This window comes from Rhipicephalus microplus, chromosome 3, assembly GCF_043290135.1.
Source record: "Rhipicephalus microplus isolate Deutch F79 chromosome 3, USDA_Rmic, whole genome shotgun sequence".
Lineage (NCBI taxonomy): Eukaryota > Metazoa > Arthropoda > Arachnida > Ixodida > Ixodidae > Rhipicephalus > Rhipicephalus microplus.
This window is the reverse complement of record NC_134702.1, coordinates 76381452-76400689: the sequence shown is the minus strand read 5'-3', so window position 1 is coordinate 76400689 and position 19238 is coordinate 76381452. Positions and strand designations below refer to the sequence as shown.

The 19238-nt window shown below is 42.1% G+C and overlaps 1 protein-coding gene across 1 annotated transcript in view; it reads left to right on the top strand.

The window, feature by feature from the left end:
- The window catches only part of LOC119186015 (uncharacterized), a 76982-nt gene that overhangs the window by 14256 nt on the left and 43488 nt on the right, over positions 1-19238 (top strand). Inside the window, exons 2-7 of the mRNA XM_075888349.1 lie at positions 6083-6246; positions 9387-9656; positions 12887-12995; positions 15808-15863; positions 17109-17201; positions 17507-17582. Coding sequence (XP_075744464.1) covers positions 6083-6246; positions 9387-9656; positions 12887-12995; positions 15808-15863; positions 17109-17201; positions 17507-17582 — 768 coding nt within the window. The remainder of the gene's footprint in view (positions 1-6082; positions 6247-9386; positions 9657-12886; positions 12996-15807; positions 15864-17108; positions 17202-17506; positions 17583-19238) is intronic.

The following is a 19238-nucleotide window of genomic DNA, read 5'->3' as shown; positions in this document are numbered from 1 at the left end:
TATATGCCAACATTGTCATGTATATTAGAGCAATGATGTCTTCACTGCAACGTAATGATGTTGGTCGTGAAACATAGATGCGCCAAAGTGTATGCGCCCTATTACTGGAATCTTATGAAGCCTTTGTGTTCTGTACATACTGTAAATAATTTTTTCTAAACACCAAAATCTCGGAAGGCTGCTAACATTATCCTAATACGAAAGAAAGGAGATGACAAGAATTTGAAGAATTACAGGCCGATCAGCTTGCTCCCCGTAGTATACAAGCTATTTACTAAGGTAATTGCTAACAGAATTAGGAGAATATTAGAATTTAATCAACCAAAGGAACAAGCAGGGTTTTGAACAGGCTACTCAACAATTGATCACGTTCATATTATCGATCAGGTAATGGAAAAATGCTCAGAATACAGCCAACCACTATACATAGCCTTCATAGATTACGAGAAGGCGTTTGATTCGGTAGAAATATCAGCAGTCATGCAGACACTGCAGAATCAGGGCGTCAACGAAGCTTATTTAAACATCCTGTAAGAAATATACAGCGGATCAACTGCTACCATAGTGCTTCTTAACGAAAGCAATAGAATACCAATCAAGAAGGATGTAAGGCAGGGGGACACAAACTCCCCAACGCTATTTACCGCGTGCTTACAGGATGTTTTCAGAGGCCTAGAACAGGAAAAGTTAGGGATAAGAGCTAATGGAGAGTACCTTAGTAACCTGCGCTTCACCGATGGCATTGCATTGCTGAGTAGTCATGGGACGAATTGCAACTCATGATAATGGAGTTAGACAAAGAGAGCAGAAAAGTAGGTCTTAAAATTTTTCTGCAGAAAACGAAAGTAATTTACAACAACCTCAGAAGAGAGCAGCATTTCGAGATAGGTAATAGTGCACTTGAAGTTGTATACAACTATTGTAAGTTGTACATAACTATATCTACCTAGGACAGGTAATAACCACGGTGCCGTATCACGAAACTGAACCAACTAGAAGAATAAGGATGAGGGGGGGAGCACATTTGACAAGCACTCTCAAATCATGACATGTAGATTGCCACTATCCCTCAAAAGGAAGGTATATAACAGCTGTATCTTGCCGGTACTTAGCTACGGAGCAGAAACCTGGAGACTTACAAAGAGGGTCCAGCTTAAATTGAGGAGGACGCAGCGAGCAATGGAAAGGAAAATAGTAGGTGCAATCTTAAAAGACAAGAAGAGAGCCGAGTGGATTAGGGAACAAACTGGGGCTTAAGATATCGTAGTTGAAGTTAAGAAGAGGAAATGGACATGGGCCGGGATAGTGGCACGTAGACAGGATAACCACTGGTCTTTAAGGATAACTAGTTGGATTCCTAGGGAAGGCAAGCAGGTTAGGGGGAGACAGACGGTTAGGCGGGCAGGTGAGATGAAGAAGTTTGCGGGTATTATTTGGCAGCAGCAAACACAGGACCAAGTTGACTGGCGGAACATGGGAGAGGCCTTTATCCTGCAGTGAACGTAGTCAGGCTGATGGTGATTATGGTGAAACTATTTTGGTGATTGACAGAGGTAATGTCTTTAAAAACCACGCAATTATCAGAGAACTATGAAATCTGGACACCACCTTCGACCATGTTAACAATGCCGTTATTATATATAAAATAAAAAAAAAGGGCTGAAGACACTATACCCTGCTAATTTTTCACCAATATTCTCAACGAATTGATTCCGGTGTGTCATATGTGTAGTGACGCAAGATATAAACAATTTTGGAATTCCTGCTCTCTTAAGTTTCAGAATTGTTAATTGCAAAGGACAGTATCGAAGGCTTTTCAACAGTCTAAAAAAAGATGTCTATTTGCCTGTTTTTGTCACGATTTGACGCAAAGGAATGAACAACAGTGGTTAGCTGTGCGACAGTCGGATTCCGTCTCCTAAACCCACGCTGGCAATGAGTTGAAACAGAATGGTTATCTAAATATTTAGTTATGCTATTAGCAGCAATATGTTGAATACATTTGCAGCATGATGAAGTTAAAGATATAGGAGAGTAATTTTTCACGAAAAGACGGTATCCCTTCTTTTGAATCAATGCAGCGCTGTCTGTCCTCCAGTCATCCGGTAATTCAGACAGCAATATTGACGTACGAAATATTATAACAGGACACTTTGATAAAGGGACCACATATCTACGAACAAACAAATGAAGATATTGTCGGGTTCACTGGAAAATTTTGGTTAGAGGTTTAGCAGCGTAGTGGGTATACGCGGCTCTGATATAAATTATACGTCAGAAAGTTGCGGCTCTGCACAGTTGTGTGAACAATCACTACAATAAAAAAGAAACACCGTGAAAAACTAATATAAAGTGAATGGCAAGTTCCAGCTTCTCAGTAACCATATGTCCGTACTCACTGTCATTTGTATATTGATTTTTTTCTTTTCGGTAATCCAATTACAAAAGTTAGCTTGGTCATTTTGAAGAAACTGGGCAGAGACGAGGTATAGCGGCAGTCCTTCGAACTAAACACTGAAAGTGCAAGCTCGACTTGCAATGAGAGTATAGCATATGACTGCGCATGTGCCTTCTTCAACTCCATATATAGTTTCGCACTTCATTTCAATAACGTTACGATTCATCTATGGTTCCCTCTTGTGCACTCGTTTTTTTCTTACTCGGTATCAGTTGGCCTAGACAAAAATGACAAATATTTTTGAAGCGAGCTGAAAGCAGGTTTACAACATTCTCGTCAAAATTAGTTGCAATGAGTAAAGAATGACGCACGCATCCTTTGCGCGAGAAGAATCTTTGATAAATTGGGCAGTGGATTTTACGGTTTTTCAACAGAAAGCATGCAGCAAGAAAATGTAGACAAAATAGCAAGCTGACAGCGAATGGTCGACCACCACCATGAATTGAACAAGTTTGCGAACAAAGAATATCAGGTCTTGAACTGAAGACGCAGAGTCTTGCACGAAATCATCGGTTAACATGATAGCAAAAAGTACGCTAACATCCAGGCTGTGGTGAAGCTCTGAGTCAAAGCGCACCCAGTCTACACCAGGCCAGTCAAAGTCAACTATACAAGAATAGCCTTGCTAGAAAAACAAGCACGTCCATCCTACATCTTATGCGCGAGAACAACTCGTTCCCCTGTACCTTAACTCACCTCACAAATGGGAAGACCTCGCGAAACACTTTCATATACCTCGTTATTGAGAACCCGGTGCACTGTTGCATCAAGTCAAACAAATCTCCACTGACGTCTCTGAATCCAAAGCTTCCTTCATTTCTGCTAAAGACTGCAAGACGTGCGCTCCCTAGAGTCAGCGATAATTGGGAAAATAAATAGAGGCATGCAACCGTAGAAACGTACTTGTCTCTCTGAAATTGTTTTTCACAAGTTATATGCATAATCACAACGCCTTGACAGGTATATACGCTCAGAATTCGTGTTAGTGAGTATCGTAATCGTCGGTAATTTTTGTTTAAAGACAGTTGTATCTGCTTAAAACTAAATCAAAGTGTTGTGACTGAGCATTAGCTGATGCATGGCATTTTCTTTCCTCAAAGAATCACACCTTTCAGACACAGTGTAATCGTAGCACATGAGTGATATTTCTGCGTCAACAGAACTGATAGGCACCGAAAGATAATTAATGGCGATGGAAGGAATTTTTTAGAGTCATATCTGCCACACCTGCCCATAAAGCCTAATCATCAGTATCTATACGTGGCCTTTCTTGTTTCTAAAAGTAGGTGCTTGTCACTAGTGCCTGTGGCTTAATAGGCTACTTGCAAACAGGAGCCTTGCAGTTGGCTGTTATCTCTCATGATGATAAAGAGCAACAACTAAATCAGCGAATGCAATTTTGGAATTTGTGAGCGGGCAGTTCTTCAGCATCGGTGACGGTAGCATGACAAAATTTTCACCCATGGTTTCATATATAGGCCAAGATTTTGGCTGACCGGAAACTGGAAATACCGGAAACGCACTTGAAAGCCAGCATGGTCTGCTCATCGCAGTTCGTCAATATTGCTTGCTTGACGATGACCTGGGTCTGTAGCTTTCCGGATTCCGCGAATAAGTATTATTTGATATTCAAATAAGATATCATTCAATTACACTTCATTCGCATGGCTCCGAACTTCTCTGAGCTAGACGGTCACCCCTCTGTACATGTGTTAGTTGGTTTCAACGTGAATGTTTCATCGCTTGATCTACGATAAAGTGATACAGATTTAAATGCTACAGGAGTTAGCTGTTAGCCTCACAACGCATAAGATTCTGCGTTGTTGCTTTTGTATTGATCGCGCCGGCATTGCGGTAAAAATGTGACTGCATTGTATACAACGGACACAATCGAAGACAGATTGGGAACTTTCACTAGCCCTGTATTCACCGAAAATGCCTCAGTAACTCGGCAGCCCGTGATACGCGATACTGTTTTTCTTGTAAATTAGGTAGTGGTGAACCGGTTGCATTTATGTCTACAGATGTTCATTAGTCATTTATTGAAACTATGACTGAAGCTATTACAAAGCTTATTTCTAATAACAAGACAAATCCCACTGCTTTGCTGCTGCTTGAAAGACGATCTCCAGCGCACCATCTAAGTAGCAAGTTCTGGAGCCTTGGATGTCGTGATAATGTAAGGTCTTGAAATTAGCAGTTATAAATTTCGCGTAGTGTGCTAATGAACCAGCTTGCTTTGTGAAACAAAGCCTCTTCTGTAAACGTAGACGTCTTACTGCGGATTTCTTACACATGTAAAAATGCGGTTTGTATGCCGGCAACGGATGACGTCTCTATTTTTTTGTGTGATTTCGGGAAGGACAAAAATAGCTTTTCATATGCACAGGCACTAAAGCGATGGAGGTGGTCACGAATGCAGGTTCGGAATTCGGTGGCGAGGTTCTCTATCAGGAATTGCCAATCCCGCCAAGTTCTGAACATGAGATATCACACAAGAGGTAGTGCGAAGGGCGAGAGGCGAAATCACTCATGTTCGTTGTAAAGCCTTTAGTGTATCGTTAAGCAGTCCCTTGATGAAAACACAGCAGGCGAATGGAGTAGTCGAAAATCACGTGGTCTACGTAGCTGATAACTTCTTGCTGCCCTGTGAAGTTATAATGACATAAGATATCGCAAAAATCGAGGACGTATCATATTGACGTTTTCACTGGACGCCCCATGATGGCACGATGGCATGGCATTGTCGTTTGGTCGAAAGTAGGCCAATCATAGGAGTGGTACAACATTGTGGGACGTGCAGAGACCTTCTAGGGGGTAGGAAGAACGCAATCGACTTTCATATACCTCGTTATTGAGAACCAATATATTGCGTGTCTCTCACCATACGGTCCCATTATATCTGGCAAGAAGCTTGGTTTCCTTATGCATAACCTAATGCATTAGCAACTTTTTTTGAAAACGCTGGCTGCTATGTGCCACGTAGTGGCACCGTGATTGTGCACATTGGTTGTTGCTGTTGTATAAGGGTCGGTACTTGCAAAACTGCCAATTTTCAATGACATCGCTGATGACGTGCGTATGAATCATAATGTTACTCACGTGCTTTAGACAACGCGGATAGAAAATGGAAACTCATAGCATTTGTATATGTCCAATCAAACAGCTTGCCTTAGTATACAATGGAAATATTTTTGGCCTAAAGAGATATTGGACAACTGAAGATACACGTGTGTCCTTAGTTGGCTTGTTTCTAGTTATCACTTCGAAGTGCAGAACGAGTACACGGTATTCGTCACAATCTCGTGGAAGCGGCTCAGTGAGCTTCTGGTACTCAGCAAATCTGAACTGCACCAATACACGCATGGATGATAAGACTGGTTTTGAAAGCAAAGTAGTATTCATACTCCAAAGCTAAACTTTTTCCAGAGTACGATGAAAAATACAGTGGTTTAGCTGAAGTATATTTCTTTTTTTTTTACTGAGGAGTTTCAGAAGAACTATTAATTTTACAGTATACTTTTTATCTTGTAATAAAACTATATACAGTGTACAATTTGAGGAAAAAAAGAAATAAAAAACTGTTACAATTTTTTTTTCTATTTTTTGTGCAAACGTTTTCAGCACTCATTCTAAGTTTGCTGCTCATGTGTGTCAGTAGTGACCAAGAAAAGAATGAGAGCGAAGGCATTCGTATGATGGAACTGGGTGAAGTAACACCAGCATCAGGAAGCCCAAACGCCGCTAAAAGATTGTGTGAAGTTCCGGCGATTGATATTAGAGATAAGGTAAGGCTTTAAGGTTGTTTTTTCTGTGAACTCTTGTAAACTGTACAAATTGAAGTTCACGCCACATTAGTAACTTATATTTAGATAACAAGCCTTTCTTTTTGCAGTATTGTGTTTGCAGCAAGAGAGTTTTTTCAATATACCTACATTGCGCTTTGTAAAAGCCACACTTGAATGGCAGGGTGGGCCAGAAGCGAGATATACATATCTGTATCAAAGGATTGATCTTACAAAGAAGTCATCCAAGAAAATAAGCATCGGACATGTGCTCTATGGCAGTTAGCTATGATGATTGAAATGAAGATGCACACGACAGCAATCACAGATGGCATACTTATCTGTCATGCTATAAGGCCAATAGACTTACTGAGGTGACTCCGACAATTCATGAAACAACAAATAGATAAATTGAGAACAAGCAATGTGTTGATCTTTGCCGTTTCAACCCAACAGCAAGAATTACAATAGGTATATTTGTTGTCTCATTACAGTTAGGTAGATTACATTGGCACACTGAGTGAGCAGTATTGTATGTCTACACTTGTACCCTATGAAACTGCTTACGCGCGGCCGCTTGATTTTTTATGCTTTAGAAGTTCTAATTACAAAATCGAAAAACCACTTGAGGAAAAAAGATGAACTTGCGTCTGCGATTGCTTTGGTTAGCATTGCTTAACTTTCAGTGGCTTGCTATGATCGTGAGGGCTTGCGACTAAGCATTAATTTAAACAGATCCTCCAACCAAGAGTCAGAGAACCAATGCCACTCACGTTGATATGAAAATACACTACGTCAGCTTTGGGTAAGTTATTTGAAGCATCCTGGGTATTAAATATGCTTACGAACAGTGACGGCAAATATATGTACGAGTGTGGAACCTTTATGTCGTGTTGTGTGAAGCTCCGTGCCTGCCAAAGGGAGATCAGCATACCGCGGAGGCACCGTCACGAAAAAGGACGCCTTCCCAATGGTCCTCCTTTTTTTCTGAATTTGCAACAAGTGATTTACCAAATTCGGTAACTAAATTCTAAAAGCGCAGTTACTAAAACTTATGAGGATTTGCGTACAATTATGCAGTCTCGAGGTTTAATAGCGCGAAAAAATAAACGGCGGACAGGAAAAGGACAGCACAAGCACTGCTTCCAACTTAAATTTTATTGACAAGAAGACTGGTAATATATTCCAGTGAACAGAAAGAAAACCGTGAAAAAAATGACGCATGTAAAGATACAAAATATCAACAATGACTGAGTCTGCTACGCTGACCTCGCAACTAAAAAAGAACAAAAAAAAAACATAGCTCTCTTTCAAACAGAGCAACTGATGGCTTGCTTACGCCTGCGCTCCTTTGAAGCGCCATCTGAGCAGCCTCATAGATTATACGCTCGTGTTCTTCTTTAATCATGCCGAGAACTGTTTTCTTTACGAGCAGCGAGTACACCCACACATGCTCACGTGTTGCGCCAGGAAGCCATCTTTGCCATTACGAAGATTATTTGGCGTGTTTCCGCAAGCGTTCGTTTAGGCATTTGCCCGTCTGGCCCACGTACATGCACCGCAGGATAATGGAGCCCTATACACCAAGCTAGCGAACAGTTGACAAGCTACGTCCTGTGCCTAACCATGCACTGCTTTCCGTTTCTTTTTACGGGGCAGGTCCTGTTTGTCAAGTGGGACAACTTGTCAGGGGCACTGGAGACCACCTTCATGTCGAGGCGTTGTCCTATTTTCTTTAGGTGATGTGACACAGAGTGAATATAACGGAATGACCACCACCTTTTCCCGATTTTCCGCTGTGGTGCTCTCTCTGTTACCATGATGCCCATACGTTTCCTTTTCTTGTGCATTTCCTCCGCCCCATAAAGGAGCAAAGGGCGTGGGTACCCTCTCTTTCTATGCGCTTCGACTGTGCCAGAAAAGTAGCTTCGAAGACGTGGTTGCAGGACCGCTCTAAAGCATTTTGGAAACTTGACTGTACGATGGCTCTTTTTAATAATTTTATATGTGCAGACGAGAATCGCAGAATGGGCTTCTGAGAACGAATAAAAGGACGGGACACCGCTTGTACCGTCCTTTTCCTATCTGCTGTGTATTTTTTGCGCTGTAAAATCTTAAGTATGCTAAACCAACTAGGCCAATCATCCACTTCAATTATTCAGTATTTTTTTGACAGACATGCTAGAAATGATTCATACATTTTAAACTGTACATGCTTCGTATTAATACTTCACACATGAACCCATTCTAAACAGTATGCAGGCTTGCAACAAAGAAAAAAAAACGACATCTACATGAAACTGACACGAGGAAACAAAGAAACATAAACAAGCTTATGGAGTAAAACCAAACAAATGAAGGGTCATATAGAGAGATCTGAGTATAAAGCTTGGAACTACGGCTCTTAGTGTTCAGCTTTCAGTACTAGTTACCCATAACTATGACGCGTTTATTACTAGCAGGACATTTGTGAAAGATTTAACCCCTTTGGATGTTTAACCAGACATTTTTTTGCAATATAACCTTGAAAACTGTACACGATAAACGACGATGAACTCACTCGTAGCACGACAAGTCATTTGGAAATCGTCAGCAGACCAACAAAAATGGGGAGAGGCGAGGCATATAGGCATGCCTGCTCGAGTTCCACTAACAGAAAACGTGGATAGAGGTGAATCATGCAGTGTTATGAGAGAGATTTCTTTGATAAGGCACTTGAGGTGCCAAGCATGAAACTGGGCCTGTAGGGGCGAGCGTTCACGCTTCACTGAAGTCAACGGCAAGAAGCTTAACCTGACGTGTTTCTTATGCTTCCCTGAATGCATGGTTTCAGTTCCCACCGAAATGTAAGGAAGGTTGTTTCACTCCACGAACGTCAATGGCTATTTGGTGAGCTAGGTGTCTCCTTATTCAATTTAGTTGGGCTGATAGCGAGTAATGCGAGTCACCAATTTCGCGTTTTTGTGATGGACCGTGACTACATCACACACCGCGACCACAGGAGACGCCGATAACTTTAGGGCCCCAGGCACTTCGAACCAAAAGGTGTTTCCATTAGACATGTACTTCCATTAAAACAGTTTCCATTAAATATGTACTCAAACTACGGACTTCTTTTGATAAGGCCTTTTTTTACTACATAGGGGTCCGTGGCGAAGTTGTGCTCATGCTCCCTTGAAGGGGATGATACTGCTGACTACTACGACGATTACGATTACCAAGACGTATCAGCTATATCAGCTAGGAGTGGTGACGCAATGAATAAAACCAAACTGGTGGCTTATGATGTATCTACCACAAGAAACAATGAAAGTTTCGTCCACACGACAAAATCTCCTGTCCCAAAGGAAACTACCACACAAGCCGGAATACCTGCCAAGAACGGCCGCATCGCAAATGGAATGCCATGCTTGGTAAGATGTCTGTTTGCAATATTTTTCGAGTTCTTCAAATTACAGTAGTCATTCACGCTAGGCAAGTCTTCCCGCAATTGTACTTTTGGTGAACAAGGTGGCGTAGAATGTGAATGTTGATACAGCCCGTACAACTTTTGCAACAATTCCCTTTAATTTAAATCCCCTTGGAACGTACAAAATAAACCAGCAAAAAATAAAAATTGGTTGTTGCTTGATTTAGGTATGACTGGTATGCTTAGTGGGAGATACGGTTATTGTTAATGATTAGCCGTGTTCTTTGAACGGTCATGCATCTCGAGGCGTACGATGCGTTGTTCCGCCGCCCTCTCGGCTTGCTGCCTCCTTTTGGTATCGTTCAGATAACAAAGCCTGGCTTTTTCTAATCTCTCTAAATCAATTTTTATGTCAGCCGATGAGTCCCACCAAACCGCTACTTCTCTTCTGTTGCCCCAACGCACTTCCATCAGCTCCTCCTTCGACGTAATGCCAGATGGCGCGGCGAGCAGCGTTACGATCTGCGGGGGTTGCTAGGCAACGGCTCAGCTCGCAGCGCAGCCACTGGCCACAGCACCTAGAGAAATTATTATGGAGCGGTCAAGAAGGATAAAACAACTATATATGGCAGGGAGGTTAACCGGGCACATGCCCGATTCGCCACTCTTCGCTGGGGAAATGGGGAGTGTTCAGATGAGAGAGAGGGAAAGAGAAGTGAAAGCGAGAAGAAACATGTCAGTACACCAGAGAACGGCAAAACTATGTGGAAGGCAGGGAGGTTAACTGGAAAATAAGTGTCGAGTGGGCTACCCTGCACTAAGAAAAGGGTAATGTGCAACATATAGAAAGAAAAGTAGGTAAGATAAATAGTTGTGATGTGGGAGTGCCTTTGTGGAATACGTGTAGGTTGCTACATCGGGACATCCGCCATGCATATATCCATACTTCCCACTCCGAAATTTTTCTGAGCTGCACCACTCCGTTAGAGCCGTTGCGTTCCCGCAGCTTGGAGTTCCATTCACAAACGTAATTGATTGCCGCATGGAAATTGAAGACAATGCTGCCATTAGTTATTAGGACCGCGAAGAAATCATATGACGTCGTCACTTCCACTGCCCTCTCTAGAGCTCCCAGAGGCAGTTCCGCTCGGAGATGCCATGGCCCGCCTCGGTGACCAGTTGCTTTCCATGTAATCCTTCCTGATATATCGGTGACCTATATGTAGCCACGTGGTTCCGGCAAGTGGTGGATCTTTATATTTTGTATAGGGTGATTGGGACACGTATTTCAGATCTGCGCATGCCCACACGTTTTCTTGAGATAAGGTGATCATTACAGCCAATGCTGCTTTCTAGTGGCTACTGAAAATATTGTCATTCCTATGGTTAATATTGTTCGGCCAAACTTGGTAGTTTTTTTTCTCAGTTTTTCTTCTTCATTTCTGCACTTTACGCCTACCAAAAGACTGTACTCAACATTCTTACCGCCGCGATCACAGGATCATTCATTTGGACTATATCGTTTTACTTAGACCTCAGCCTGAAATGCATCTTCAAAAAAAAAAAAGGCAAGCGTTTTCTTGAAAAATTTTTAGCGGACACTGTGCTTGATCAGCGCTTATGATGAACAGAGATCTGAAGCTATCGTATATGTGGAATGATGCGTAGGTTCATATACCGCGGCCAGAGCTAGAAATGTGCGCTTGTTATCGCCACGTGAACTCATTAAAGGAAACTAACTACACGTTACCATGGTATTTTAAGTTGTTTTGGTATTATATATGTATTTTTTATTCGCTACTTTTTATTGTGGGCAACACTTCCTTTTGTGGGAAACATTCTTATACTGTGGGCAACACTCTTATACACAAGTTGTTTGCAGTACTGCCAAACGTGGAGCTCTTTTGTTCAGTCAGGGCTGTAGGTGCCCCGCCTAAGTAAGAAAGTGCCCCGCCTAAGTATCCTCAAAAACAATAGCAGGCCTGGCTTTCCAAAAAAGGTGTTGCGTGCTGCAGTGACATGGTGAAGGTGAAGCTCTTGAAGCTCGTCGACAACATACACGTAAGCGGGGACTGATACCGTGTGGACTGAATCGCTGAGGCTGCTGGTCAACTCATAGTGCACCTACCTTTTTAACACTGTAAACTGAACAACATAGATGTTGTTTAGAGCAAGGTGGAGGGTTTCGTAGTGGCGGAAAACAAGACGTTTAAGATTCAAGACGTTGGTGCTCTGCTATAATAATCAATTAAGTGTGTGACCACTGAGACGGGGGAGAGATGCGGGGACGATGGAATCGCTCAGGAGGATGAGAGAAACAAAAACTGGACAACTTCATCCATGAGGCAGTTGTGCATCTGTGGTAGTCACCATAGAAGATGAAACAATGAGCACTTCAGATTCAAGTTGGGACAGGTACCATGACATGCGAACTCTTCTAACGGGGGCACGTCCATCATTACATGTGTGCGTACAGGTGCAGATCAATGAGTGTTATCGTAGTCAGGGTAGCCAAAATCAAAACACACAAATCTACAGTAAGGTTTGAAAATTAATCCTCAGAATGGTTGATTCACTTATTTGTTCGTTAACTGATTTCGTGACTGAAGTAAATATGCTTATACGTGTTGCCTAAGCAACTGAAAAATTGCGACATTATCAAAACTCATAAGAACTGGTAACAATAAATATGAATAGACAAAGGTTGGATCAGTTTCTTTGGAATGGTGGACGTTCTGTCCAAAAATAAATAAAACAAATGAAAAAGGTACCGAGCGCCACCTGCTACTAAAATCAAGAGGTAATTAGTCTAGCGAACAAACGCCGCCCCCTTTGGAATTCATGGAATCGACATGCGTGTAGGAACACAATTATGCAGTGGGCTCTGTAATGATTGATTGAGAGCCTCGTACATAATATCATCACGTCGCCAACAGCTTGTGGAGCGGACTATCGAAATTGAGTGGCCAAGGTGATGAAAACCTCAGCCTTTCCCCAGCAATATAATTAAAAAAAGATAGAACCAGTAAATAACATCGTGTATCAATTGGCATTTTGTTTACTGATGGTGGCATAAGAACTTCACTGCTATACTGTTTGCCGTGTGGTTAGTGCACGTGAGTGCGCGCTGGGGGTTTGAGCGAATATGGCGGTTGCTAGCACATCTAGCATAAAAAGATTAAAGACAGCGATGCCATCAAAGCTGACCAGAATTTAATTTTTTCCTTAAAACAGGCTTCTATAAAAAGCAATGGAAAAAACGGAGATACGGCAGCAGTTGGCGTTTGTATCAGGGGTAACTGCGACAAAAACAACCTAACTTTTTACAACTTACCCCGACCTGGTAAGTAGAATAAGAAATTTCCATCCTTCCGTCTTTCCCCTCTTTTTCCATTTGTTTTTATTAGCAACGTTCTGAGATTATTTTGTCGTTCCATTACTATTGACTGAGGGCCTATATTTCCGAACAGCACTTGTTTTAAAACTCTTCCGAAGAAGTCATTCCAGTCGATCATCATGCCAGACATATCAATAGTAAATTTTGAGGGCCACTGAAAGAAGCATATACGCGAAAAATTGTGGAACGGGCGCGAGGAGCCGAAAACTTGTATATCCTAAGTGCATTTCCAGATTGGTGAGCTGGTTTCACTAATGATATGTTCCACAACGTGACTGTCTAAAATGTGCTTATCCGCAAATTTGCTGTGTAAGCCATCTTTGTGAGTATACGGGCTCAGATTACTTAGTTGGCTAGAAAGCAGCTAGGGGAAAGTTCTCTGTTTGGACAGTGTTGCCTTGATATGTTTGGACATTGTTGCCTATATATGTCGATCAGAAGCCAGCTCATGGATCGCCTTCCAGTATTCATCGTTAGAAATCGGCCATCATTCGTCTGAACAAGGCCGAGTACGGGAAGGAATCTTCGCTTAAAAGTACATACATAGCTCCCAATGACAAGAAGTTGTCGTTAACAGGGGTAAGTTGTTGATGCTCAGGACTGCCTAAGTGTGCTCAAACAACACAACTACTTCTGAACAAACAAAAAAGCACCGTTGTAGTTTTAAAACTGTCATCGAAAGCAGTGTTGGCAACCTTCCTAACAATGTTTACTTTTACCGGTTATATAAAATATTATCTCAGCGTTAAACATATCCCCACAAAATATTGTGCAGGCTCAATGCTGCATGTGGTCAACGAAGTCTCCTAGAGAAATGCCGCGTTGTACTGCTGTACTGGTGAAGTATGAGCACCAGTTAAACAAGTGCAATTGGGAAGGCTTCTCTAAAACTGTTTCTTGGCCACTCATACAGAGTAAGCATCTTTTACAGGCAAAATTCTCCCAATTATCTCAATAATCACATATCTTGCTCTTTCCAGTTATGCTTTTAATAATAACAAGTAACCGCAGATCACCTAGACCAGAATCCAATGAGACTTTAAAAAAAGACAAAAGAGAAAAAATTCTCATTCAGCCAATTACTCTTGCATCTTTCTTTATTGTAGTCTTACTAATTAAAAGTTAATGAAGCTTGAACCGATACCATTCAAGCAAATGACTCAACGTGGAAGGTGGTGACGCCTTGATGGCAGTCGGACAGCGGTGCTTTCATTCTTAGAATTTTTTTCCTTTGACCATTTATCGGTGCTTCTATTACGCTTGGAGAGAGATTTTGTGTCGCAGAAGGAAAAGTTCACAACGTTTAGTTTTCTTTTACAGATTATCTTTATGTCACCTGAAGCCACGTGGCTAGCAGAAATTTAGTAGAACTGTCATGACGCACTATCGAAATGAACGGTCTACCTGTAATGCTCATAAGTTTCATTGGCCTCAAGAACACTAGTTAAGCACAAGTAAAGAAAGTCTAGATCAAAGTACTGAGACTGTCTGCCGAGTGAAAAGGAGATGAACTAGCAGCATTCTTGAATACTGACCAAGTGACCTTCCTCACGTTTTGTGATATACAGCCTCGTTGATTAGTTGATCGCATGTGTTGCCCAGTGGTACTTATATTCTTAAGAAAGAACATGAGTACCATTACTTATTTCCATTACTTGTGTTCTGACATTACCAAGTCGCATTCGCAAGTGATTTTCTTTGGCCGGCAGTTAAATATTTTGCTGCAATCATAGTTTCACTTATTAACTACACAATTTCATTGGTCCTATGCGATGTTTAGGTGGAAGATCAGACAAAGGCAAGTTGCTAAAGCAAGTATTTAATGCCGAGCATTAGCCTTGATCGGCAGCTTAGGCAGCTGCCCATCAAATTCAGCTTTGTAACGGAAAAATGAAAGGATAGTGGGCTGCCCTTTATTTTCTGTGCAACCTGAGAGAAACAGGGAGTTATGTGAGCTTAAAGGAGAAGACTATTGCCGCTTTCGTTGAATGATTCTATTAAACAAAAAAATGGAAACCGGTTGGTATGCATTAGTGCTCTAGGTTATGAATAATGGTGAATGATTGCATGATAGCCAAGACAGGTGTGGTCTGCTTCGGCCTCAGAAGCAATAAATGAAGTGAACTACTGGGAAGAGCCTGATAGCAATTATAAATCTACAACATATCAAGAAGGCTACAGAAGTCCAAAATTTATCTAACTCAATAGGCCAGATAATAGAAGGAAAAACACCACAGGAACAAGGCACTGACTTGCAAGAAAAAATAGTTCATCTCACGGCGCCTTATAAAACCAGGCATGTGCAGTTCATGGTCGCAGCGACAAACAAAGGAGCAACAGTGGTTGCTCATTCATTTTATGAACAAATCAGGTGGAAGTTGAACGTGGGCGTCCATGGAGAGTTGTAGTTTATATGAGACAAAAAAAAATGTGTTCAACACTGGGTGGTCCCACAAGACGCCAGTTTTAGTGTCACGCAATAAAAAGTCGTAGAACGCTTGAAGGAAGTCGTGTATATTAATATTTGCTTTTAGCATTACGACTGTTAGTGCATTCAGAGTACTTTTTAGCCATCTGTCTCCGTACTTGTCGGCATCTATTTACCTTACATGCCGGACACATGACGCACGCCGAATGCCGGTAGGCCCCTGGACTAGCGCTTCTTCGAATACACTGCGATTCTGCAGGAAGTTCTCTGTACAAAGAGAGGTTGGGGGCCAGGGTTACAATTTTAAATCTTTCATTTCTCTTTTTTCAGTGTTCGACCCCTACGCATACCACTGCAAGGTGAACACAACGTTTATTAACAAAAAGGTGACTCATTTAGTGCGCTTGAATTTGCCAATATACTATGGGTGCATTTTGCACACTGAAGTTTTACAACTGCTTATGTTTTAGCCAAATAATTAGAAAAAATAGTTGCTTATCGCTAATTTTTTGCACAGGTTAAGTAGCAACGGCAAATTTAATAGTCGAAATTCGTCAGCACAACACTTGCTACCAGCATAAGGCCTCGTTTAGTCCACAGTCATATCTATCAGAAGTGCCGTATCACGAAACTGCTGTATTGCCCGTTTGCATAAATAGTGACTCTGCATGTTCCCATTCATCTTTTTGGTGCGATAAGTTTGCTGCGACGTACTTATCATCACCCCGTACGTGCATTGCGTGTCGCTGCACCATCAGCCAATCAGGATTTGCATGTCTGGCTACGGGCTGCAGCTGGCTGGTAGAGATAAAGGGGAGACGGTATGAACACTCCTACTAACTGACGTCACGTCCGCCCTCTAATCCGGCAAACAAAATGCACAGACACGCTGTGGCATGGATTTCACGACACGCATGAAGACGCGGAAACTGGAGAGGCCGGAAGTCCCGCAAACGCTAAGTGAAAACTGAAAATTCTTTGCCCCTAGGTCGTAATGGTCGCATCAGTATTTTTCGTAAAAGTCGTGGACCCGGCAACATTTATGTCTGTAACGTTACGGACTTAACGCTAATTACAACAACGTTTGAACAAGCTAATAAGTTCCTTGCGTGGATCCGTACGTAGCCCACGTAGTCAGAACATGGCTTTACCCTTTTTACTGTTTCTGTACAACCTCGATAATAAATTGCTTTCTTGGTATTGTACACTTAGACTATAAATCTAGCCTGCCAACCGGGCTGGTTTGTTCTTTCAGGGGAAAATTACTATGTCAAAGTTCCGTACTCGTGGTACCTTGCTCCAAAATCGCCAGCGCAGGACGCCTTCGTTAGAGCTTTGTCATCATCAATGCGGTATCATGTTTTTTTTTCAATTACGTGTTTTTTATTCCTCTTACGCTGTGTTGGAGTTCGAAATAAGTCAACTTCTATAGTTAACTTCTTCGGGCTTGCTTCCTTTCTTTCTCTTGATCGTGAAACGACAAATGCGCAGAACCTGCGCATAAATCACTTGTCAAGAAGATGATTCGTTGTGTAACGTTATCATGCTCATTGCAACCAACTTGTGTTTCTCTGTAGCAATGACAGGTGCAGTTAAAAACATTTATTGTCTATTAACGGGTATACATGCAGCTCCGTGTCGCCGTTGGATGCATGGCACGTTGTTATGATCAAACTACTAAAACCTGGAGCGAAACGAAGCTCAACGACGGACGTCTTTGCGCGGTAAGTGTCGCGGATGTCTACACGTCTTGCTCGAAGGGAGTTGTGTCGTTTGTACTACCAGGGGTGAAGCCAGAAAGTTGTCCGTGGTCAGGGGTCGAGTTTTTGAGTGTGGATCACATGTTCGCGCGTGCGTTCAAAGGCGTGTATTTCATTACCTACAAAAAGCAAAATATCGAAAAGAAGAGCTCGCCCCACCTTTCCTGCCTGGACAAGCACTGTGCGGTATATTAAAGAAAAATCATCACTGCACCTGTCTCCTCTCTCATTTTTCATTTTGTTCTTTTTCTTTATGATTTCTTCACTAGCGATCAAAAAAGGGTAATGATTACCGATACGCCAAGAAAACCGGAGTGTGTCGAAACGGGACCTGTGTCGCAGCAGGTACGTTCAATGAGTGCCATTTTGTCGTTCATCTGATAGAAACTGGTGCCAGAATCATATAATTGTGTGCACTAAGTGCAAGGTAAGCAGATATTCGTTGTTAAACTTTTAGTGATTATGAAAAAATATGCATATAATAAAAAATAGGGCACACATAGGGGGCCGAGGACAAAATCTTAGCATACAAATAGGTGCTTTAAAACAGGCTTTTTAAAGAGTTTGTAAAACGTTGTTGGAGCCCTCCAACGATATTTATCCCAGCCAGTAGGTAAACTACTCTTGTTGATTACGTGTTTTTAAGGTAATTATCTCAACTTGCATTAGATCACATGGATACTAGACGGCATTTTTTTCAACGTTGTTAAAGAAAGAGTTCCAAGCGGGCTCGGTTGTATTGAGCGAACCATAAGAAACTATTAGAGGCGGCGATTGCTGGAGTTCTTGCATGACGATGGGGTAGTGGTTTGAGCACCAGTCTTCTTTTTTGTAATGCAGGCCCATGTTTACAGCCCACAATAGGAAATTTTACAGCTGTTACGAGATCACAACTCGGGTCACGCGCAGTTGTCCGCCGCCGCCACCGCCGGTGTCCCTAACCACATCACGCGGAATTAGAAAAAAAAAACCCTAGCACCAATGACACAGTGAGTCTCGAACACAGGTCCGCTGGATGCCAGCCCAGTATTCTACCCTGAGTTGCGCCAGTGCTTTGTGAATTGTTGTCAAACTAGACAGGCTTGATGTCGGGAAAGCGATCGCGTTAATACAACTTGTAAAGCGTTTTAAAACAGCGAAAGAACCACCAGCCGTCTCATATGGCGAAAACCGTAACGAGTGGGCTGTCACATGCTCCAACCCATCACAAAAATTTGCTCTTGTTCCCCTATTAACTGTGGCGCATACCCACTTCAGCCATAACTTCTCGTCGTCATCAGCCACTGCATTAACAATTGGCACGAAATTCGTTGCAAGTGTTTAGCGGATACTATGCTTCTCAGAAGAAGGACGAAAAATAGCATATATAGCGAAGGCCGGCCAACTAACCAAATAAATTTATTTATAATGACCTAGTGGGTATCGAGCAACTGTGCTTGCAGTCGTTACTCAATGAGTGTTTTGAAAATGCTCCGAAAGGCCGCTCTTCTAGCTTTCACTGGGGCTGTGCTGCGCCTACCGCGCAGGCTTGGCGTATTTTAGCATGCTTGTGTTCATTAGACATACTATAAACAGCAGACGTTTGCGGGACACGAAATGTTGAATGAAGCTGAATGCCCGCTTTCTCTGGAAATGTAATTTCGAAAAAAAGTTCCATACTGTATTTGGCCTTCTGAACTATACAGTCACCAGATTGATTACAAGCATTAAGCCCTGATATAGCAAAAATTCGCATTTGTTTTAGAACCAACGTCCCGCAAATGTTTGCCGTCAATAGTGCTTATGAACTTAGCTAAAGGTCCACGAGCGTTCGCATGTAACGTAAGTCGCAGTTTGATGCCAGTTAAGTAAGCCTAAATACCTGCGAGGTTAGCTAAAAAGTTTTTGCAAGCATCTTAAATAAAATATTGGTGCTGATATATTACCGCAGAAACTCGAAGCTTAAACCCGAGCGCCAGTTCGTGGTATGATCTAATCATGTCCCCCAACGCTGATATTAAA